The sequence below is a fragment of the Aethalodelphis obliquidens genome, unplaced genomic scaffold (genome assembly GCF_003676395.1).
Source record: "Aethalodelphis obliquidens isolate GAN/ISIS:26980383/991018 unplaced genomic scaffold, ASM367639v1 scaffold27, whole genome shotgun sequence".
NCBI lineage: Eukaryota > Metazoa > Chordata > Mammalia > Artiodactyla > Delphinidae > Aethalodelphis > Aethalodelphis obliquidens.
In genome coordinates, this window is record NW_020837971.1 from 5,889,712 (window position 1) to 5,913,775 (window position 24,064).

Sequence of the window (24,064 nt, forward strand, 5' to 3'; positions counted from 1 at the left end):
AAAATGGCTAAAATAGCCTTAGTTCTTCTCAATTACGGTCTTGTTCACTCTCACTGACCATTGTTTCAAGAATGGAACCCTATGAAATTCAGAACTAAATGAAGCCTTGGGTGGTCCCAAACGTAATGATAAATAATGAAATATCAGAGTAGAACTTAATGATTACTTCTACATTACAAATTGTGCTTAATGTATACGTTCTTTCACAAAACTACATAGATTTTATATGAAGAAATTACCTTCAAAATCATCCTTGAGAAAATCAGGATTTTTGGTGCTTATTTTACAGGTTGGACCTGAGTAGCCAGGATCACATATACACTTGGTTCCATTGATACAACTCCCGTGTCCGTTACACATCTCTTCACATTGGGGACCGATATAAACATTATCAATGGCCCATGTCACTGGCTGAGAGCCAGCAGGATAAAATCCTTGGTACCATCTGAAACGCACAGATCTGGAAAAGAGATACAAGCCCTTCAAAATCTAATCAACACATTAATGTAAGTAAGCACATCTGATCAATGAGCAGTGGGCAGTTACTACCTCTGCACCACACTCAAGAAGTACAAAACATGGTTCAACATTTCAGGACCATAAACTCCATTCCTCAAACTCCAGGATTTTGCCAATAAAGTTCCTGCTTTCTATAAGCCCTTCCCAATCCTACCACTATGCCGAAGTTCCACTTGAGCTTCCACCATTTTCTATATTGACTTTTCTTGGTAACGATTTTCCCATTAAATACTGTCTATGTTCTACATAACTAATCTTTTTTTAATGGAGGTAAAATTCGCAAAGTATAAAAGTAATAATTAACCATTTAAAGTGTACATTTTGGTGGTGTTTAGTACCTCCACAGTGTTAGCCAGCTATCACCTCTATCAAGTTCCAAGACACTTTCATCACCCCAAAGGAAACCCTGTGCCCATTAAGTATTCTCCCCTACACCCAGCCCCTGGCAACCACTAATCTGCTTCCTGTCTCTGTGGACTTACCTATTCTGGATATTCCATATAAATGGAATCATATGCTATATGAGCTTAATGTCTGGCTTTAGTCACTTATCATAATGTTTTCAGGGTTCATCCATGTTGTAGCAAGTATCAGAATTGCATCCTTTTTTATGACTGAATAATATTTAATTGTATGGCGATATCAACTTTATTTATCCATTCGTCAATTGATGGACATTTGTTTTGTTTCCACCTTTTGGCTATTGTGAATAGTGCTTCTGTGAATATTCGTGTACAAGTATTTGTTTGAATACCTGTTTTCAATTTTTTTTGTAGAATCATAGTGGATTTGCTGGGTCATATGGTAAATAACTCATCCTTTAATTTCTCTCTCTTCCATAATTTTGCTGGAATTTCCATTATTATAGTTACAGCTGGAGGTATTTAAAAGCACACCTATTTGCCTCATTGGCTATGAGCTCCTAGAGGCCAATGCTCATAACTCTTTCTTTTTTGCACCCTTTCACGGTGACCAGTACAGTGTTTCACACATAGCAGATGCTCAATGAATGTTTCTTGAATGTCATTTGTTATGGAAAGCCTTAAAAGCCAAACTAGGGTGTTTTGGATTTTATCCTATTGGCAACAGAAAGTCCCAAAAGATTATTTTAAAGAGAGGAGTGACAGAGTCAGATTTATTTTTAGTTCAATGTCTCTTATTTCTTAATTTCTTTTTAAATGAAACACAGTTTTCCTTTTTAGGATGATTGTCCTATCATGTTGCTGACGATAAGTTAGCTCCTTAGAAATAACCTACATATTTAGGTAGCAGTCCAGAAATAGTTGAGTATATTTTATTATGTACAAAACTCAGTTCAAAGAAAATAGACTTTATTTCAGAGGAGCTAGATATAGAGATGGCATGTGCACTCATAGTTGTACCCTGTGAATCTGTCCAATTTTCAATTATATAGAAACCAAATTCAGAATAGTTCTTTTTATTTGAGAAACAGAAATTAGAAGTCAGTATTAGAAGCATTTACTAGACTTCTAAAGTTTAGCAGATAGTAAAGCAGATGTCCCACATATAATTTTAACCCTAATTTCATTGTTTATATCAAGACTCCAACTATATTAAGCTGCCCCCAAAATGCCAGTTCATAACTAACTTTTATTTTCTAGTACCTGTCAGAGTTTAGTCTTGGCAAGAAGCACTTCCTACCTGTTGAACTTTCAGTCTGCTGAGCTGAGGGAAACGGCTGGAGTTTTCCTTTGAACAAAGCCTACCTCGATTTTGTTTGAACTTCTTATTTATTCAAATGTTCTGAATACAAATGAACCACCTTGGTTGGATATTTATTATTGTTCACCTGTCTTGACACAGAAACTGCAGGCACTATGATAAATGGACTGAAGGGTCTGGTTTCACTGTGGTTCCCAGTCTGCTGAAATCTTATTTTGAAAATTTCTCACTGCCACCCTCCCTGGTGAATGTCAGCATCTGTTCTCCCAAGCCAGTGGTACCCAAAAGAATCTGTTTTTTTAAATGTAAACTTAAAATTTCAAGCACACAGCAGTGTTTTCGTTAAATAGGGGTTTTGGTTGACTCATTATGAAACTGCATAAAGCAAAAGCAATTAGGAAGTTTTAAAGACAAAAAGACTCTAAATGAAAAAGACACAAGGGTGATGTGAATAAAATTCGACGGAAGCTCAATACTTACGCTGCAAATGTGAACTGACTATATGTAAAGGAAAGAAACAGCCATTTCTGCACCTGAAACATTTAGTATAGTTTTTTGGTACCTAGTGTCCTGTGAGTACACAGAGAAAGGCAAGTTAAACACGGGTAATATATTTTTTTTAGCATGTAGCACTTGTGCCATTATTATGTACCATGCTGAATACAAACCAAGGCATGGTTCATTGAATTGGAGAAAATTTAACTTTTGCCTTCCAGCAATTCATGCCTGTGTGGGTCTTAAGAAGAGTGCTAATTGTTTTCCTGAAATAAGGACTAGACAACACTTCTAAGGCAAATTCTTCTCTTTGCAGAAGCAGTTTTGAAAGGTAGGTTTACACCACTGTGAGAGTGGGCATGCCTCCTTAACAGATTTACTTTCCTTTCATAGAAATGAAAATCACATGGAATGTAAATAACATGATGGTTTAAGTTCTGTACCTTTATAATTAGAGGAGGTATATTTTAAACTGACTCCCAATATACCAGTCAGTGAAAATACAGATGTCTGCATTTCTCTCATTCAAATTACATCTCCATGCCTTATGTGTAAGCACAGCCTAGTGGACAAAGCCAACTGGTAATGATGCAGGCTCCATGATCCTGGAGCACTGTCCTGGGGTGGGTAGTTTCATTTAGTACCTCTGGTTGGCAGTGACTGTATATCACACGCCTTTAAATCGGATTATTTTCATGTGGGAACTTGCGGAAGCAAGTCTCAACTGTTAAGACAATCTAAAATCATGGCCTTCACCCTATCTTTAGGGTTGTTTTCTATTTAATCTAATTCTTAGCTGAGCAACTGGGAGAAATTAGCGGTCCACTAAAAAGGAAACCTGGAGCTTTTCACAGTACCATAATGATCATGGGTATTGGTCAAAGGAGCCGAAGTGATTGTTCATCCAGCCATTTTCCCCTGCCTGCACTGCCCATAAGCACAGATTTTTGGAATTTATGTTTCTGTTGCAATGCTTGGCCTTCTGGCTGTAGCTGATTTGCTCAGATTTTCTTTTCTAGAAATGTAGAATTAAGAGTTCCAGAAGATGAGAGCTGGAGTTTGCTGACTGACGTTAACACAGCATGATAAAAAGGAGGATCATGAACTCCTTTTGCTGATGCCCCCAAACTTCCTGAGTGGAGTCCATGCTCTTCCCCAGTATTTTTCTAATAAGTTCTTCCACTTTTTCGGTAAGCCTCTTTATATTTCTCTCAACATATGATCTTAAATAACACGACTGATTTTGGATAAAAAATTTTTCCTGAGCTATTTCCCCCTGCTCAATTCTGCTATAGACAAGTTCACACCCCACCCCCAAACACCCCAATAGCAGCTTTCCGGTTGTGCTGGCTGAGTCTTCAGCTCTATTTATTCCTGGTCTTCAGAGATTCTCCTTGCCTCCTCAGCTGTCACTTCGAAAGAATCTTGAGGAGAAGGGCTTCCCTGGTGGCGCAGTGGTTGGGGGTCCGCCTGCCGATGCAGGGGACACGGGTTCGTGCCCCAGTCCGGGAAGATCCCACATGTCACGGAGCAGCTGGGCCCATGAGCCATGGCTGCTGAACCTGCGCTCTAGAGCCTGTGCTCCGCAACGGAAGAGGCCACAACAGTGAGAGGCCCGCGTACCGCAAAAAAAAAAAAGAATCTTGAGGATGTTTTGCTTAGTAATGCTTGTTTTTAAAAAACAATTAGATTTTCTAATAGAATAATATCCTGGTGTAATAGTAAGAATTAATAAATTACTTACTTGATAACACAAAATATTAGTATTTAGTAATCAAATTATAAAAATTTTGCTAATGATATGATGAGGAGTGAATGGATTTATGTTCAAAGAGAATGAAGACTTTTTTTTTTTTTTTTTGCGGTACGCGGGCCTCTCACTGCTGTGGCCTCTCCCGCCGCGGAGCACAGGCTCCGGACGCGCAGGCTCAGTGGCCATGGCTCACGGGCCCAGCCGCTCCGCGGCATGTGGGATCTTCCCGGACCGGGGCACGAACCCGTGTCCCCTGCATTGGCAGGCGGACTCTCAACCACTGCGCCACCAGGGAAGCCCTAGAATGAAGACTTTTGAAGATTCACTTTCACCCTTTTGGAAACGTAATAGGTGTTAGCAGTTTTGCTTGAAGACTCAAGACTTCTAATTATGCTGAGTTTCACATCAGGAATGTAAATCTATCTCCATCTTGAAAGTATGATATTAGTACTTCCTTCTTTTTTTGGCATGCCCTTAAGTTTTTATTCTGAGAGAAAAGACAAATTCTGAGGCAGACTGCTTTGCTGACTTCCTCTCTTTGTTCACTTATACTATTAGTTTTATTTTTTTGAACTATACTTTTTATTTCTATTGGAATTGAAGTCCTTTATCTCCAAATAGCTTTTCAACAGAAGAGTCAAATATATGTAACAAGAATGCTGAGAAAGGTTGAAAAAGTAGAAATGCCTGGGGAAAGAGCACTAATAAATTTTTTTTTTTATGAGACACCTGGAATATTCTGCAGGCTTCCGTCCTCCATATGTGCCCTCTCCTTGCACGAAAGACATAGGCAGATGTTCGAAAGTAAAAATTCTAACTGCATTTATATTGTGAGGTAGGGAGCAGAAGGGAGACAGATTATAACACTAGGGAAACCATATTTCTGTTGCTTCCTAACTGATCTAATAAAGACCCATGGGGATATGAACCCCAGGACGGGGTGCTGCCCAGGGTGTGCTCCTTTAAATCTATCTTCAAACTATGAATTAGTAGTATGTCAGTTTCCTATGTTTTAAACATCCACTGATCTACTTTCAATGGAGAACTAAGGAAGAAATGTAAAGTGAAAATTTCCCTGATAAAGTGGCAAGGCAACCATGACATCACGGAGAAAACTGTGAAATGAGAAGAACATGGTGCGAAGCAGCAGGTCCTTACCCGCAAAGGTGCAGCTTCCCAAAGTGCACAACCTCCCTCCTCCAGCCCTGGGTGGTCCCCGCATAGTAGGTGCTGCTCGGGTGGTGCTCCGTGGAGCACAAAGAGCTGACATGGCTGCTGCTGTGGTAGCAGAGGGGGAGCAGCAGGTGCCAGGTTGCCCCAAAGTCCCTGGAAAATTCCAGTCTGACCGGATCAGCAGAGGAGCTATCAGTTGAGCATCCGACATTGATCTTGGTGAAGAAGAAAAAATGATACAAATTACCTCAGAGCAACAAGCCTTGAAATGATTCACCACTTCATTATTTTCTTGAGAGTCCATTTTCCTGGGAACTGTCTTGCTGAAATACTTAACACCATGAAATTCTGTTTTGCCTGAGTAATACTGCATATTACTTTTAAATAACACTTTTTCATAAAGAACCTCAAAGGGCCTCATGAAAAATTTACTTTCCCTCATTTCATAAAAAGCTAGGAAGTGAATAAGGCAGAGGTTGGCATGGAATTCCAAATTTTACCTTTAGCCCACTTTCACTGCCAAGCCAAGCAAATCGTAATGAAGAGACTGCTTCCCTAATTCTAACCGTTAGCTTTTTTTTTCAGACTGCTGGATGGAAAGAAGACCTTCTACTTTCCTTCCTGTGATACCTTCAAATAATCCCCAAAGTACTGCACATGGAGAATCTTCAGTATGTTTTCAGTCTTAAAACAGACAAAATACAATTATTGTCACTATTTCCTTGGCATAGGGAGAATATTCTCAGAAAGACCTTTTTAACCATGAGGGAAATAACCACTCCATTCCTTTTTCATACTTTCAAGTGAATTAAACTAAAACTTAAATAAAGCATGTGATTCTTTCTATGAAAAAATTTTCCCACTGCCAATTGGGGTCAACATTTTCTTGCTGTCAGAGCAACCAGATGTATTTATATAATATTTGTTGTTGTTGAACTTACTCCTCTTACCTTCTGATGAGTAAACTATTGACATTTGATAAACTTTTCAGCTATAGGCATTTGTCTCTACCTAGATTCTTCTGATAACAGAACTCTTGAAAGGGCCACAGGGATTACTTTTTATTAATATCTAAAGCATAAATGTTAGAGAATATAACAGAAGGTTATATAAGTAACTTAAAATAAAATCAGAAAATATAACAGAAAGCTTAAAATAGATAGAGAATAATTTCTCCACTAAGGCATCATTTGGTCTCTGACTTTAAGATGAAAGAAACAACTCTAATTTAGAGGATGCAGACAGTTAATCTAGAGCAAATATTCAAGATTTTTGTTGATGAAATTAGGCACTGTCCAATGGTTGGTATAGATTTCAGCTAAGAAACAAGTATCTTCAAAAGTTAATGTGGGGGTGGGGGGGGCTTCCCTGGTGGCGCAGTGGTTGAGAGTCCGCCTGCTGATGCAGAGGACATGGGTTCGTGCCCCGGTCCGGGAAGATCCCACATGCTGTGGAGCGGCTGGGCCCGTGAGCCATGGCCGCTGAGCCTGCGCTCTAGAGCCTGTGCTCCGCAACGGGAGAGGCCACAACAGTGAGAGGCCTGCGTACCACACACACACAAAAAAGTTAATGGGGCCCTCCCAGAAGGCCTTGGGGCACAGCGGTCCCACCCCTTGTGCCCGGAATGGAGCCCACGTTTCCACAGAGCTGGAACTCCTGGCTCGGGGTCTCTTCCCTCCACCGTCACTGAACTGCCCCGGAGCCTGAGGGGAGGGCGGCCTCACTGAGGCTGCTGGCTCTGGAGGGGCCCCTGCAGCCGAAGCCACGACAGTCCTGGGGACCGCGGGCCGGATCAGTCATTCTGGGTTAAGCCAGCTGCCATGTCATGAGGACACTCAAGCAGCCCTAAGGAGAGATCCATGTGGCAAGGAACTGAGGCCTCCTACCTACAACCGCGTGAGACGTGAAAAAATGTTCAACATCAAGAATTATTAGAGACATGCAAATTTAAACTACAAAAAGGTATCACCTCACACAAGTCTGAATTGCCATCAGAAAAAAAGGTCTGCAAACAATAAATGCTGAATGGGTTTCTGAGAATGGGTACCCTCCTATGCTGTTGCTGGGATGTAAACTGGTAACAGCCACTAATGAGAACAGAATGAAGGTGCCTTTAAAAGGTAACAGTTGTGCTACCATATGATCCTGCCGAACCACTAATGGGCCTATAACCCGAGAAGACCAGAATTCAGAAAGACACAGGCACCCAAACGTGCACTGCAGCGATATTTACAATAGCCAGACATGGATGCAACCAAAATGTCCATCTACAGATGAACAGACAAAAAAGAAGTGGTCCATGTACACAATGGAATATTAGCCATGGAAAAGATGAAACAATGCCATTTGCAGCACCACAGATGAGCCTAGAGATAATCATACTACACAAAGTAAGTCAGAAAAAGAAAGACAAATATCCGATGACATCATTTACTCGTGTTATCTAAAAAGTGACACCCATGAACATATTTCCACAGAGAAAGGCCCATACAGACTTAGAAAAAGGTGAAAGGAATGGAAAAATTAGGATGTTGGGGTTAACATGCATTTAATAATTCATATAAAATATATAATCAAGAAGGACCTACTGGATGCCAAGGGAGGTCTACTCAATGCTCTGTTAATGAGCAACATGGGAAAGAGTCTAAACCTGATTAGATATATGTATACGTATGAATGAACCAGAGTCTGTACACCTAGAACAAACACAACATTGTAATCAAATTTATTCTGATAAGAAATAAAAATTAAATGAAACAAGAAAAAGAAAAAAAAAGTTAATGGGAATTCCCTGGCAGTCCAGTGGTTAGGACTCAATGCTACCACTGCAGGGGGCATGGGTTCTATCCCTGGTTGGGGAACTAAGATCCCTCATGCCATGTGGTGTGGCCAAAAAAAAAAGTTAATACTATTGAACCCTAGCACAATGTACCTTTGGTTCTGCTGATTTTATCTAAGCTTTTGAAATATATAAACGTTTTTCTTTTGTACATTATTAGTTTGCTGTCTTGAAAAATATGAGTCCGTGAATATTCATGAAATACCCAGAAATGATAAGAAACAGTATAGTATTATTTTACCTGTAAAATTCATGACACCATGATAAATATTATATAAATGTGCTGGCATGGTACAGTTACATTGACCTGGATCCTAAGTAATATATAAAAATTGTGACTATAATAATACTAGAATAGTATGGTCCTTTTCATTTTTATAATGTTTGAAATAAGCTATTTTGACAATTTCCCATTGTAGTAGGTGAGGAGATTATGTCATAAATAAAGGAGCAAAATTCAGAAATAAACCTTAGTAGAACAATTGGTTCTGCTAATAAAAGTGAATTATGATGTAAAATCTCTTTTGTCCTTGCACAAAAATGGAAAGTCATAATGCATGAAATCATCTGAGATTTTCCTCCTCTTTCCTAGCTTTTGTTCAAGATAAAATTTAAAGCATTTCTAATAGAACAAAATCAAGTACCTCAAATTGTATGATGGTGTTCTCATTCACATTCAGGTCACGAGTAGTAATGGAATGCTCACCAACTTCATTTGAAACAAACACCATAGCTGAATCTTCCTCGCTGTTACACAAGAAAACAACAAGGAATCCATTTAGGCAAAAGATCATTGCGACCTGTATAGAGCAGGGGTTTTATTTTTACCTTCTCAATTAAGTACTTACGGTGCTCCTTTGGAAGAATATGGGCAATAAAGACCAATGTTACCACCAGGGTAGAAAAACCAATTGTCTTCTCTGGGCCCAAAGTCAAAAGTATCTAGAAGCATCACAGGGTTGTTTAAATTATTTCCATCGATGATGAAGTCATCAACAATCCAGATTTCTTCTTTCTTACCTAAGGCATTTTTGGATAAAGCAAGTTTTTTCAATGGTGAAAATCAGGTGGACATTTTTGCTCATTGGAAGAAAGTAAAGGACAGAGGGAACTCAGTAACAACTGATTAAACAGATGCCTTCTAGACAAAGAAGCACAAACTATGTAAGTGTGTTTACACGGATTAAAGTGTGAAAAAATTAAGCTTTCAGGGCTATTAAATTGACACTGCACGGAGCAGCTTCAGTAATTTCAGAAGGCTGGTAAGAGTCTGCTGCCCTTCCTGTCACAGCGGTGCTATGGACCCTCCACCGCAAGAGTGGGCTTTGAGTTATGCTTTCACGGTTTAGGGGACTCTGTAAGATACCGGCATCTGTGAGGATGGGTGGTCAGCCTGTGGATTTAGTACTGAGTTACACTAACTAGTCTATTCATGGAGTAACTCAGGACTTTTTAGAGTCAACCCATGACTTAGAATCATGCTTCCTTCAGGCTGAAGGATCATGGCCATTATAACACTGGCTTGATGCACAATTTTATTTAGGTGTTAAAAACTACACAGAAGAAAATATTCTGTGTTATATAATACTTTATTTTCCCCTTAAAGCGTCTCAAAACTTGTATGTTTAGTTCAAGATATGTGGGGACATACAGAAAACTAGGAAAATCACTCCTTAGGCTGTCAGAATTTGACTCAGCGACTTAGGCAGGGTGTTTAAGGAAGATATAACTGAGCAGTTAAGAAGGGTGAGCTCAGTGCTTTTGTAAAGCATTGCTTGGATTTAACTGGAAACAAGGTGATAAGACCATACCAAGCAGAAACAAGATTCCTCAAGGATGCTTTTTCACTGATTCCTACTTTTAGTAGAATTCTTACAAAATATAAAAAAGGATCTGTAAACAGGAGCCTGTAGAAACAACCTGATGATTTAAATGAAGTCACATGTGCCTCTCCCTCTCTAATCCTATCACTGTTCTAATCCTAGTAGCTTTCTTCCCTTTTCTTATTTTGGAAGCAGTTGGTGAAAACAATGAAGAACAATTGGTGAGCATTCCAAACATAACATGAAGACAACTATCCTCTGGACTGTGAAACTGGTTGCATTTCTTTTTTTTTTCTTTTTTTTTTTCTTTTTTTTGCGGTACGCGGGCCTCTCACTGTTGTGGCCTCTCCCGTTGCGGAGCACAGGCTCCGGACGCGCAGGCTCAGTGGCCATGGCTCACAGGCCTAGCCGCTCTGCAGCATGTGGGATCTTCCCAGACCGGGGCACGAACCCGTGTCCCCTGCATCGGCAGGCGGACTCTCAACCACTGCGCCACCAGGGAAGCCCAGGTTGCATTTCTTTTTTGGACTTTTCCTCAGTGATTATACAAGATTATTTTTTCTGTTCACGGTAAATTAAAATTATTTTTTGACTTACTAGTTATAAAGGAAATATTCAGGTTAAATTTTAGAAATGGAAATACATCTTTCTTATCCATTTCTGTGTTACCTCTGCAAAGAATCTGCTTAATATGATGTCTCTGTGCTTACTTAGGCCATTAAATGCATAATTTGGTAGAGTCTGGTCCTTTATAATCAGTAGTTAGTAGAATTACAGGAAGCAATAAAACATTATAAATTTGTAAAATCCTTCTCTGTAACCGCCATTTGAAAATACTGTTAAATTATACATTCACATTAGCTTATCACTGAGGCAAGTGCATGTGATAAGAATATTTTATCTCAGGCACTATCTGCTTTGTGTCAGTCCCTCTCACTTTGTCACGGCTTTTGCTGTAATGCTGTTCTATCTCACTAATGAAGTGCCATATTCAGAAGAACTATGGGGACTTCCCTGGTGGTCCAGTGGTAAAGAATCCACCTTCCAATGCAGGGGACACGGGTTCGATCCCTGGTCGGGGAACTAGGTTCCCACATGCCGCGGGGCAGCTAAGCCCATGTGCCACGACTACCGAGCTCGCGTGCCTCAACTAGAGATCCCAAGTGCCACAAACTACAGAGCCCATGTGCTCTGGAACCCGCGTACCACAACCAGAGAGAGAAAACCCGCACGCCACAACTAGAGCGCGCCACAATGAGAGATCCCACGTGCCGCAACTAAGACCCGAGGCAGCCAAAAAAAAACCCCCCAAAAACAAAAACACATAAATATTAAAAAAAAAGAACTATGTATTCCTAAATGAATTCAGTAAAAAATGTAGTTACAACTGATGAATACCTAATGGTAGACCTGGATTAAATTTTAAAAACCTTCGCTCTGTGACAGTATTTAGCTGTATTTACATCAAGAGAACTTAGGAGTCAAGCCCGAAGATAATACATAGTCAAGTATGAAGATAAAGATATATAAAGCTAAATATTCCTTGCGGCTCCTCAAAAGCGAAGCATGTAAAAGGTACTGTGGATAGCGAAGCCACTCAGCTGACAAACCCTTCCCCACACCTTAGGAGCAAGCATGCTAACGGGCAGCAGTCAGTTTTGATCATAGGAGAACATGTGCATTTTTACCATTGTTATAAGGTTGCCAGAGTCTGAATCTTGTAGCGTTGGTTTGGGCAGTGTATGGCAAGGGAACATTAATGAAAAGTATGTTGGTCATTTGAGGAAAGTAAAATTCATCCATCAGGTGCCAGGTGATTCCCCCATTGGCGGAGAATTGTAATAGAATAGAGTGGGACCTCTCTGGGGTACCTAGAAAGAAGGTAACAGAGGCATGAACACATCATTATAAAAATGGGGAAGTGGTATGATCTTAGACTATTTTTTTTGTATTGATGCATAAGCTGACTTATATTCACATAGACACCTTAGAGTCCAAATGCTTCTGAGGCAACTTAAAGTGATGATGGGTTGGGATTTCTGTATAAATATATCTCAAAACACACACCAAATCTTGCATTTTCACACAATAGTATCTCCCTCTTTTTCTTAGATATGAACACATATCTTTCTGTATTTCATTTAGGAAATATTACATCAAAATTTTTTTATTCTATAGGTATCACAGTTCTACAAAGGGCCAAACATTTAAATCTCAGAATACACAGAAAATCGACTTGAGAATTTATTATATCCAAATGGCATTATTTGTCAAGAAAATTAGTTAGTTAATATGAAAGGTCAGAACGACAGAGTTGACTTTTGGGGTTCACTGTTCACATCTGCGAAAGAAAATCCCAAGTTTCCATAAGTTAAGTTTCTTAAATTTAAATTTCTTATGGCTAGAAAGAAGTGGTGGAAAAAAGACTCAAGGACATGATGATAAATTTAACTACCACAGGACTAGTATGATTACTACATCTGTATGAAATTATTATAAAACAAGTAGTTATCTTACCCTTATATTAAAAGGAATATATATTATAGAACATTTGTGAACACTATGTACTCAAATTGATGTTAGCTCTCCCATATAACAAAATTCATAGGCCTCAAATCTGTTACTTCTCTGTGGAGGAGGAATTATACATGGGGAAATTTGCTTGAAGGGAAATAGTGAATTCATACTCATAGAAATGGCTTACCTTTTGCTATAAATCGAAGTGAAAACTGAACATACATTGTATTGGTACAGTCTAGATCTCTTGAAATGAGCATCCTTAGTCCTTCCTGTAAACAAAAACACATATGTTAGGCAATCTTATTTCATTTGCAAAATTATTTTCCTTTGATTTTATACATCTAACTTACATTAGCTAAATGATACATAATGATCAAGAAGCAATACGTGGTCCAGTTTGGAAGGAAAAATTGATCATTTCCCCTTTCAATGGCTTTCATTCCCTATGCCTAACTAACAATATCTCATTGTCTCAACTCCAAGTCACACTTTGCTGTGACTTATAGAAAGCAGTGCAAGAATGATAGCATTACATATCTACAGGCCTTTTTAAAAAACAGCCTCCTTTGATCACAGCATGTTGTGAGAGGAATAACGAGGAAACAGACGGAAAATGTGCCAAGTGCTCCTGCTGGAAGCTGGGAGCTAATAGGTAACTTTTTCAGGGTTCCATAGAGTCTTAGGAACTTACTCATTTGCGTGCTGTGACGGCCCTGGGAAGCTCTCATTCAGGCTGACACAACACCCTCCAGTTGGTCAAGTTAAATAAGGCATAACTAAGCAAGTCCCCAAGCCCAGGCTGGAACCATTCATGCAGAGAAGCCAAGGAAGGCGGAAAGTGATCATATTGGCTTTAGTAATTTTTTCTGCTAATTAACTATTTCTGGTTGCCTGGGATTGACAGCTCCATAGCTTGTTTTCTCCATGTGTACACAGGGTTGCGGTGACAGCCAGTAAAACAGAACTTCACTATGCAGATGTCCTAGGTACAAACAGGCCTTTCGGTTTCTCAGGTCTGACTCTGAATGAAGTGGCTCTTTGGTGGTGTGGGGCTGTGTGATACTGTGTGGACACTGTCTATTGATTTCTTAATTATCAACTAACAAATACCAAATGGAATCTTAGGTAGAGAAAGCAAATTCTTCCTCTTCTTCTTCACATTTATTATAGAGTACATTCTTCAATAGCTGAAAAATTTTAAATAGGACTGATTTTGTAATAGTAACCATATATTGAGTGCCTACAACGTGCTGGGTTCTAAAAGAACCACTTTACTCCTTTAAGAAGCACCTATCACTCCTAAGGGAAATATATTATTATCTTCCTGTTGCAGATAAGGAAACAAAATCTGAGAGGGACAGTAACTTACCCAAGATTGCAAACGTGAGGATAGCAGGATTTGAACTTAGATATGTCAGATTCTGAAACTTATCCTCCACCCTTTAAGATACCATTATTTTGTTTATTAAATTATTTTTTGGTTTGGGGAGAGATATCCAGCTAATGTTAAATTTAGAATTTGAGAATTATTTGATATGGTAATGAAAAAGCAACTGCATTTATACCCACCCTTGAACTTCACAAAGCATAGATTCAAACTTCCTGGATTAAAGGCTGCTGTGTAAAAGCCTTATATTTCCAGTCTTATTTTTCTTTTATCATAATAACTCACTGCCCTGCTCAGTCCCTGATGCTTGATCACTGCATGTCTTTATGTCCTTACCCTCTGCCTCATACACTTACAAACAGAAGGCCTTGGATGTTTTTACAGCTTGGCGCCATGTAGAGGTTAAGCTTATGGGGAAAGGTCACTTCTTCATCTTATCAATACAGTGAAAAAGCTTTGAGGTGGGTAGTTAATAGATCCAGTTCATAAATATCCCTTGACAACATCAAGATAAAGGAATATGATTATTCTTCCCCCTTGATTATGGAATGTGAGTATAAAATTGTTCCCATGGGTCAATATAAGTCAGCCATAAAAGAACCCATTTTATAGTGTATCTTGTAGGAGCAATTTTTAAAAATTTTATTTATTTTATTTATTTTTGGCTGCATCGGGTCTTAGTTGCGGCACACACGACCTTTGTTGAGGCAGGTGGGATCTTTCATTGTGGTGTGCGGGCTTCTCTCTATTTGTGGCGTGCGGGTTTTCTCTTCTCTAGTTGTGGTGCGCAGGCTCCAGGGTGTGTGGGCTCTGTAGTTGTTGTGGTGCGTGGGTTCTAGTTGAGGTGCGCAAGCTCAGTAGCTGTGGCCCGCGGGCTTAGTTGCCCTGCAGCATGCGGGATCTTAGTTCGCTGACCAGGGATCGAACCTGTGTCTCCTGCATTATAAGGCAGATCCTGCATTATAAGGCCAAGGGAAGTCCCTTGTAGGAGAAATTTTGTTGAAAGTTGGCATGATCTGTAATTATGAAAGTATCTTTCTTTCATATTTAAAATTTTGTTTATAGTTAAGCACTTGATATTGATAATTGCCCAGTGGAACTGTCATGCCCACCTTCTGCATATATTCTAGTTCATACAGATGTTTTTTTTCTCATCCTCTTCCAGATTCAGTAATCCATTGTGCTAAAAGTGAAGCTATTTTAATAGTGGATAGCACTCCTGAATCTATAAACATTAAAAAGAGCCTATCATTTCCTTTTTCACAAAAGAATGCCTTTCTAGGTCAAACTACAACCTACTGAATGGCACACGCTGAGCCCTCTCTGCATCTTGCAGAGCTGATAGATAATATGTCCAACACATATAATGCTTGGCTGCCCTTGCATTTGGATGGCTACAGGGAACATATAAAAGACTATATGTCTTCCTTGTTTATAGGATCTAGAGACCAGTTTAATTCTACTGCTTAAAATTTTATCAGGTAAAGATATTTGAATCACAGGACTTTATCTTTTTTGGTCTTGTCAACTGCTTCAAGTAGATAGCGGCAATGAGAGCTAAAGTCTCAGACAAGACTTAAAAACATACACACAAAAAAACAGAAGATTCCACCCCGAAATGTCCTGCCTCAATTTCTTTTGGCCCCTTATAGCACTCAGGGACTTATAAATCTCTCTGACCCTTAAAGTGCTTTTTCTATCTCATCTAAAACTTGAGAAGAATTCTGGATTCAAACAAGGATGAGAGTCAGCATCTATTAGCTATAATTGAAAAAGTTCCAGGGTGTCTAATTTTCTAACTGTTAGGTGTTAATTATTAAGGATGTACAGAAACCCATGCAGATTTTTGTTAAAGATTTCATTTGCACACCTAGATTAGCCGATTTCCCCAGCTGAGTGAGACAGGATGTAGCATGTATTCACATATGAAGATGTGTCAGCTCAGCACTGTTTCACACAATTGTTTACCAACCCTCTAACCAACATCTAGGTTGAAATACAAAAAATACACTAATGATGTTTGAGAATGTTATTTAACTTGGCTTAAATGTTTGGTTTTCTTAAAGTCACCAACTGGTTGTATTGGTAGGAGGAAAAGAAAGAAAGGGAAAGGAAAAAGCAAAGACCTTCCGTAAAATCAATTAAAAAATATTCTAAGTTAGATACTTAATTACACATAAAATGCTACATTCTAGAAGTCAAGATTCTAGAAGTAGTATATATATAATTTTTACATATATAATTCCAGCAGAGAGGAAAGAAGGTCTGATTACCAAAGCAAAGGAAAAATTTTATGCCTAAGTGATCATAAAAAGTGACTGCAGTGAATATAAGAGGAAACATTTTTTGTTGTTTTTGTTGACATGAGCATATTCATGTTCCTTAAGGACCCTTTTTTACTGAAATATAAATTACATAAAGGAAAGTATCAAATTATGATGGAAATATCACAAAGTAACACAGCTACGTAATTTCCATACAACTCAGGAAACAGAACATTACCAGCAGTCCAGATGGCCCCTAATTCTCTCTTCCAATTTATACCTCATTTTCTTCTGCCCAAACCAACACTATCCTGACTTCTAAAACCATGATATGTCCTAGAAGACAATAACTATATATAAAATAATACATCATCTGAACAGAAATGCATGTGTGTGGAGCAGTGAGTGAAGTAGGGAATTCAGTGGTAGTGAAGAAGAATCTTATCTGACCCCTTTAAAAATGAGCGATGTTCCAGATTTGATGGTTTCACCATTCAGATTCCCCCTCTCTGCACCATATACTTCAGGCCAAAGGTCGGGATGTAAGTTCCCGTTGAAATCATCTTTAAGAATCGAGGGCAGAGGAACGACAGGAACACAGTAGGTTCCACCAAAGCCCCGGTCACACCTAAGAAAAAAATGAGCGGAGAAAAGGAATTATCTGTCGTGAGATCAAGAAGCCATCTTTATCTCTGCATTACAAAGAAAGAATCTGCCAGTTTTATTAACTTACACACAGCGTCCAGCATCACAAATCCCTCGTCCTGAGCACATCCAAGGGCACCCCGAGGCCAGCACAACGTTATCAATAGCCCAGGAGTCAGCCCCCATGGTGTAGTTGGCTTGGATCCATCTGAACCGGGTCCTGGGAGAGCTAAGCAAAAACAAACAAACAAACAAACAAACAAAACAACCAAAAAAAAAAAAAAACCACACTTGGTTTGAATGGCAACCTTCAAAGCACAAAAACATTTATTTTAATTCTTTCCCTTTAAAGTGCCCTCTCTGGGTTCCAGTTCCCTCTTTATTTGAGACACTTCGTTTTCATACCAAGTAATGGATGTTGTTTACTCTTGACCCACAAACAGGAGAGTAGAAAACATGCTTTAAAAATATTTCACCATTTCTTTCATACAAGAGCCTCTGAACACATGTGAGATGGGAGAGTTACTTTGAACTATCACTTTATTCTGTGTTTGAACTACATGCAGAACCTTAGTTTTTGCTTTCAGGCTTTTACTACTTTTCAGTACTGGGAAAGAGATTGAGGATGATAAACATGCGTATAAGTTGGAATCTTACAAAGGTCTTGCCATGAGGTCTCTGTTCTACTGCTCCCTAAATGGTTTCTGAGGTAGTAAATGGAAGCCCTATCCAACCTCTGCCTCTATTTTGGTTCCTGAGGGCCTGGCTCCCTTAAAGGTGAAGACTAGAATGATGTGATGTACTCCCATGTTTTTTATTATATTTGCAGTCTGTTATTTGGAATATACTGTCAGAAGACCACTTTATCCAGAAATATGTGCAGCCTTACCAAACAGCAGTCTCTCACTTAGGACCAGATTGCACAGTAGAAATGTGTTAGTTATTTGGAAAGGAGAACACAGCTGACTTGAAGTGGAATTTCAACAGTAAAATCGCAAGTGCTATAGTTTCCCCTACACAAGTTCTCCTTCAATGCAACACAGCTGCCAGCACGGTGGCTCTGAAACAGAAATCTAGTCACATCGACACTCAGCTTTACACCCTTGAAATGGTTCCCCAACACATGCAATGTCAAGGCCAAACCTCTAATAAATACACGGCCCTTTCATTGTCTGCCCTCTGCCCTTGCCTCGTCTTCCCCTATTGCCTCACAATTATACTCTGATAGCATGGAATCCTTGCACTTCCCCATAAACTCTTGTTTCTTCTGGCCTCTGGGATTCCATTTCGGTTTACAACAGCACATACGCCCCTCCTCCCCAACGAGTGCTTTTCACTCAGACAAGCTCTACTCACTTATTTAGACTCAGCTCAGACATCAGTTCCTCCAGAAATCTCCCTCCGATCTCCCCAAACTGAGTTAGGTAGTATCTCCCTGTGTTTCAATAATACCATTGGGTTTTGCTTCTGCTATCATTTTATAAGATAACTGTTTAGATACCTGTTACCCTAAATAATATATTTGGATCTTGGCATCAACTTATTCATTTTGTGTCAGAGATCTAAAACATAATAGATATTCAATAAATGTTTGTTGAATAAAAATAAAGTGAATAAATGAGCTACAAGTTAGCACTCTTTAAAGCTCTGGGGTCCACAGGAAACTATTTTGGGTTATATACTAAAACGCTTTGATTTCCTGTGTTTGTTTTTTTTTTTCTGCCACTTGTTTGTGCCTCTCTGAATCCAAATTGAACGAGGAAAATGGAAACCACTGTAAATATTTAACACAGAGGGAATTTAACACAAGGAATTGGATGCACAGTTCATGGCAGAGCATGGGGGCAGTGAGGAAACCAGAGTTTAACAAAGTCAGGAAGCACTACAAGTCCAAAGATGGAGGGACACAAGAGGAGATGAGGTTAGTGCCCAGGGGCCAGTGTCACATGGAAGGACATCTCGGGGAAGCTAGAGCTGCTGAAGTTGGCCAAGATGCACTTGAGATAGAAAGGGAGGGGAAGGAACACCCTGGCTTAACTTTATTTCCACCCTCCAATTTCTTGCCAGTATCTGCTACTCTCTAAATCTATCAGGAAGCCAGCAAACACATGCAGCTGGCAAATGCAGCTTACAGAGGACAATTTGCCTACAATTCAGAGCAGAGCAGTGGAAGGGAGATACAGTGATGTGCGGGGAGCAGCCCCAGGAGGGTACAATCTCTACAACCCACCACAGTACACATTGGTTCCTAGAAAGATCCCCAAATTATGCAAATGCCTAAACCACAAAAGTGGGAGCCTGCTGTAAGCCCTAATATAACACCTGAATGTGATCTGAAATACTGTGGAGGGGAAGAAAGATGTAAAAGGATATGAGCATCCCCAAAGAACGAACCTTTTACTCTTATTCCAGTACTGAGATTTAAAAAAACCCAAACAGGGGCTTCCCTGGTGGCACAGTGGTTGAGAGTCCGCCTGCCGATGCAGGGGACACGGGTTTGTGCCCCGGTCCGGGAAGATCCCACATGCCGCGGAGCGGCTGGGCCCGTGAGCCACGGCCGCTGAGCCCGTGCGTCCGGAGCCTGTGCTCCGCAATGGGAGAGGCCGCAACAGTGAGAGGCCCGCGTACCGCAAAAAAAACCAAAAACAAAAACAAAAAAACCCAAACAACTAAGGATACTCTTCCACATGTGATGATTTCACAAACTGCTTCATGTGGATAAGTATCAGTCTGGTTATTGGGTAGATAATTGTTTTTACAACAGTTTAAAAACTGAATCTGGTGGGCAGCCTTCACCTTGCTGAAGAACAGAAAAGTTCAGCCTTGGAAAACTCTCGGAACTCTTAACCACATTTAAAAATTGTTACCCAAGCACCTTGAACTTTTCTTTCCCCCCCGGTATACTCCATGCATGATTATCATGAGAGAGTAATAGAATTGCCAAGTGGCATCATAATTATTTTCCAGTTAGGTGATAGAAACCCGAAGTTCTGACATGTAGCCAAATGACAATTCTCACATGGTGGAGAGTGGAAGGTAGACAGTGATCCGCTTCCAATTCTGGAATCTCTCGGAGGTGTAAACTGAACTTTCTGTGTAGTGCAGACAGCCAATGGTTGGAGGAACACACTCTTCGGTGACAAGATGCCAGTCCCTGCCATTGTTCAGAGAATACTGGAGCTGTACACCGTGGGAGTCGCTAAAGGGCTTGCTACAGCCCATGCTCATTTCAAACTGCAAGAAAGTCGATGCTGACACATGAAAGTCCCAGGTCTCAGCATAACGAGGTTTTCCTACAAAAAAGGAAAAGTTTAATGGTAGCACATAATTGTGCTCTTTTCTTATTTGGTGTTTCTGCTCATCATGCTTTCAGTGGCAAACAAAACTCATGTCTTATCTATAGTGTCTCACATGTGCTTTGGCTTTTCATCTCACGTTGACTATTTTTATCTAGTTAGCATAGACTCAGAAATATGGAAGGCTTCTAACTTGAAAAGCTTTACCATCTTGAGACAGGCTAATAGAGAGTCTGCAAATTGTAATACTGCAAATTATGAAACATGGGAATGTTTTCAGATAGGTACTTTTGCCCCACTTTTAAGAAACCTTAGTCATATTATGCATGCCATGAAAGACAGTTCCTGCACAAACTGTTATTGGGCTCACCAAGTTACATTAAAGGACAACACAGGTCTTTACTTCCAAGAGCCCCCCTCAGTGCAGGCAGTTATGCACACAGTTTTGCATTAGAGAATCTGCTTTTGGGTTTTAGTTAATTTAATCCTCCAGTTAATGAAATATTCTCCCTTTATCTGGTGAAAACGTATACCTATGTTTTCAGTGAATATCAGAGCAGTATCCATAGAGAGACAGTCAGTATTGACTTGACCTCCTTGGATTCGATACCAGTTGGCTTGCAGATCTAAAGAGCCATCGAATTTGTCTTGAAACCCAGTTTGCGAGCTGTCGTTCATTCCTATAAGGACGTCATCCAAGGCCCACTGGGCTGAGTGCTTCCCTGAAATCAGATGAATAAAGGCAGTCAGAGAAGGTTCATTATATAGCAATAGGAATATCTTTATGACTGTGGCTTTAAATCAAATTATCTAGAAATCGACAGCAAATTAAGAAACACACAGCACAACGTGGCTTTAACTGGATGATCTAAACGCTACCAGGAAACTTGGGGTGAGCAGTAACTTGCCATGTTGGGGTTGCCACCATCGGAAAGCTGTTGCAGGTGTCTTTGCCTCTCGTGGCAGGTCGATGGAAATGATCTGTGGTTCCAGAAATGACATGAAGTCCAACTCTCGAAGCAAATGCCAGAGTATCCCATTGTCATTTGAATATTGAACAACAAGCCCTGAGTTAAAAGACATAAATCCAGTTACTTAGACAGCTCTCCTAGAGGCAAAAAAGGCAAGGAACAGTATTATTTGAAATGGCAAGAGTGCAGGATTGCATCTCATAGGATAAGGGCACATTCATCTAACTTCCAAGGAATGAATTCGTAGACCTGAAGGCTCATCAATTTCTTGACAGTTTCTAATGCACTGACTCCTAGGAAGTGGGGGGAAAAATACATAAGCTCTTTTTAAAGACCACTCAGCTTTGTATGGGTGATGAGTAGGTTGGTAAGGGGGACATAAAAATCCACTCCAGATTACGTATTTGAATGTTAGATTCTGTCCTGAACTTTACAAAGTCTCATATCATTATTATATACTCAGAAAAAATATCTCAACCTCCCAGTACAAAACCAAGAAGTGCTCTTTGCCACCAGTGTACCAGATAGGAAGCACAGCCCAACGTGAAGGTCTGTTAAGCAGAACAGAATTTTTACTGGCACTTCACACTTTGTCAGACCTTGGTCACTGAAGACTGAATAAAGACAAATTATTAAATAGCAAAGCAGAAGAACTCACTCCCATCTGATGGTTCTACCTTTCCTTCTCTACCTTTCTAGTTCTACCTTTCTTTCTCTGTGTCACCTTTCCCCTTCACTTACCCCTTCTACCCCCCCTCCCTCTGCCTGTCACCAGGTGTGATTTAGGGAAATGCATGTTAAAGTTTAAGATACTTCGTGTGCTATTCCTGCTACCTATCCCAGAAAAATTTTTCTTTTAAAAGAGGACACAGGGAAAGGGTAATGTTGAATGCAAAGGAAAAAGTTGCTAATGATGAAATGGTAGGAATCAACAGGATATATATATGATCATTAGCAATTAATAAAAAAATATATTTTACTTGATGTGGGGGGGGGCAGAGGGCTTTCTTGGCATCTATCTGATTGCTATTCTATAACTGTTCCTAAGACTGGCACTGCATATTCCTAATTATGACTGGGGATATTGAAGTGCTTTCTGAGTATTCACAGAAATTATGTTCAGTAAAGTTGCATTTGTTATATTAATTTTATTATGTTCTAATCTTTTTGTAATTGCAATAATTCATGGTTCTTACAATAACTTTTTAGTTTCCTCATTATTGACTAACCAGAACATCTCAATCCCTCTGTCATGTTGCACAGCAAAGAGTTTACTAAAATTAAGTTTCAAGAAATAATATGATAAAATATAGAACTAAAAGAAAGCCTTTTAAGGTTAATTGATGTTACATGGAATTACTGTCACCACATCTGACAAGGGGTGATGCCAGAAATAATAAGGACTAAGATGCAAAAAAATTGGAAATCTCAGGAGAATTAATCCTACCATATTTAAAATACAAGAAATCATCGTGTTTGACGAGAGGATAAAAACAGCTCAAAGAATAGGAACTCTCTGGGGAGGCAGTATGCTGTGTATGCATGTAGACATGCGCAGTTGGAGCTTCAGTGGGTGGAGGTGAGACCCATGTGCTGGAGAAGGGAGAGAACCACACCAAAGTTCATGAAGAACACTGAAGCTAGGCTCTTTCTCATTTTTATTCTAGTCAAGGTGAGGAGCATCTGAGAAAACTCCAGTCTCCAACCCTCCATGTTTTCTCAAAATATAGTTTTTCTTGTAGATATTAATTTGTTTGATATGGTTTATATTTAATAACATAGGGGAGAGAGAGAGAGGGAGAGAAAATGAATAATTTAGATAGTTATCTGGGTGACCTATTTAGAAAGCAGATACAGTACGAAGAAATGAAGCGTCACAAGACTAAAATCTCACTGGTGGTCCTTTAGCACCTTCTACTCAAAGTATGGTCCAAGGACCAGTGCTTGCATCACCTGGGAACTGGCTCTACCTGTGGTGTTTTTACATGTCCACAAATTCTTTGACACTCCTCCCATCAAAAGTGAAGCTTAATTCTCTTTTTGAGTGTGGCTGGACTCAGTAACTTGCTTCTAATAGAATATCGTAGAAGTGACAACGTGTGACTTCTGAGAGTACGCCATAAAAGGCGCTTGCACTTTCTTCCCTGCTCTCTCATGGTTGTCTTTCTCTGAAGAAAGTCAGCTGACAGGTAGTAAGGACACTCAAGCAGCCTATGGCTAGGTCCACTGAAAGAAACAGGCCTCTTGCCAATAGCCATGTAAGTGAGCATCTTGGAAAGAGATCCTCCAGCCCTGGTTGAGTCTTTAGATGACTGCACCATCTTGGCTTTTATCTTGCATGCAGCCTCATGAGAGGTCTGGAACCAGATCCACCCAGCAAAGCTGTTCTTGAATTCCTGACTCACAGAAGCTAGAAGATAACAGATGTTGCTTTAGGCCACTCAGTTTTGGAATGATTTGTTACACAGCATACCACCCAAGTCCTACTGAATCAGAATCTGCATTTGAAAGCCTCCTAAAGGATTCAGATGTACACAGGAATATGAGAAACACAGCTCAAGAGGTCCATACTCCATTTGGTTTCTTCTTGCTGCCTTTCTCCTCATTAACTTTTTCAGGAGTGTCACTTATACCTTCAGGCAGCCACAAGATCTACAGAGATGAGGTTCCCAATTCTGCAGGACAACGAAGTGCCT

General features: G+C 39.8%; 1 protein-coding gene across 1 annotated transcript in view; it reads right to left on the reverse strand.

Annotated features, from left to right (window-relative positions):
• RELN (reelin) overlaps positions 1-24,064 on the reverse strand; it is a 517,734-nt gene that overhangs the window by 64,975 nt on the left and 428,695 nt on the right. The window contains exons 32-42 of the mRNA XM_027123841.1: positions 21,306-21,464; positions 20,931-21,119; positions 20,121-20,394; positions 17,190-17,330; positions 16,907-17,084; positions 12,990-13,074; positions 11,974-12,156; positions 9,311-9,482; positions 9,107-9,209; positions 5,609-5,838; positions 240-460 (exon numbers count right to left, since the gene is read on the reverse strand). Of these exons, the coding sequence (XP_026979642.1) occupies positions 240-460; positions 5,609-5,838; positions 9,107-9,209; positions 9,311-9,482; positions 11,974-12,156; positions 12,990-13,074; positions 16,907-17,084; positions 17,190-17,330; positions 20,121-20,394; positions 20,931-21,119; positions 21,306-21,464 (1,935 nt within the window). The remainder of the gene's footprint in view (positions 1-239; positions 461-5,608; positions 5,839-9,106; positions 9,210-9,310; positions 9,483-11,973; positions 12,157-12,989; positions 13,075-16,906; positions 17,085-17,189; positions 17,331-20,120; positions 20,395-20,930; positions 21,120-21,305; positions 21,465-24,064) is intronic.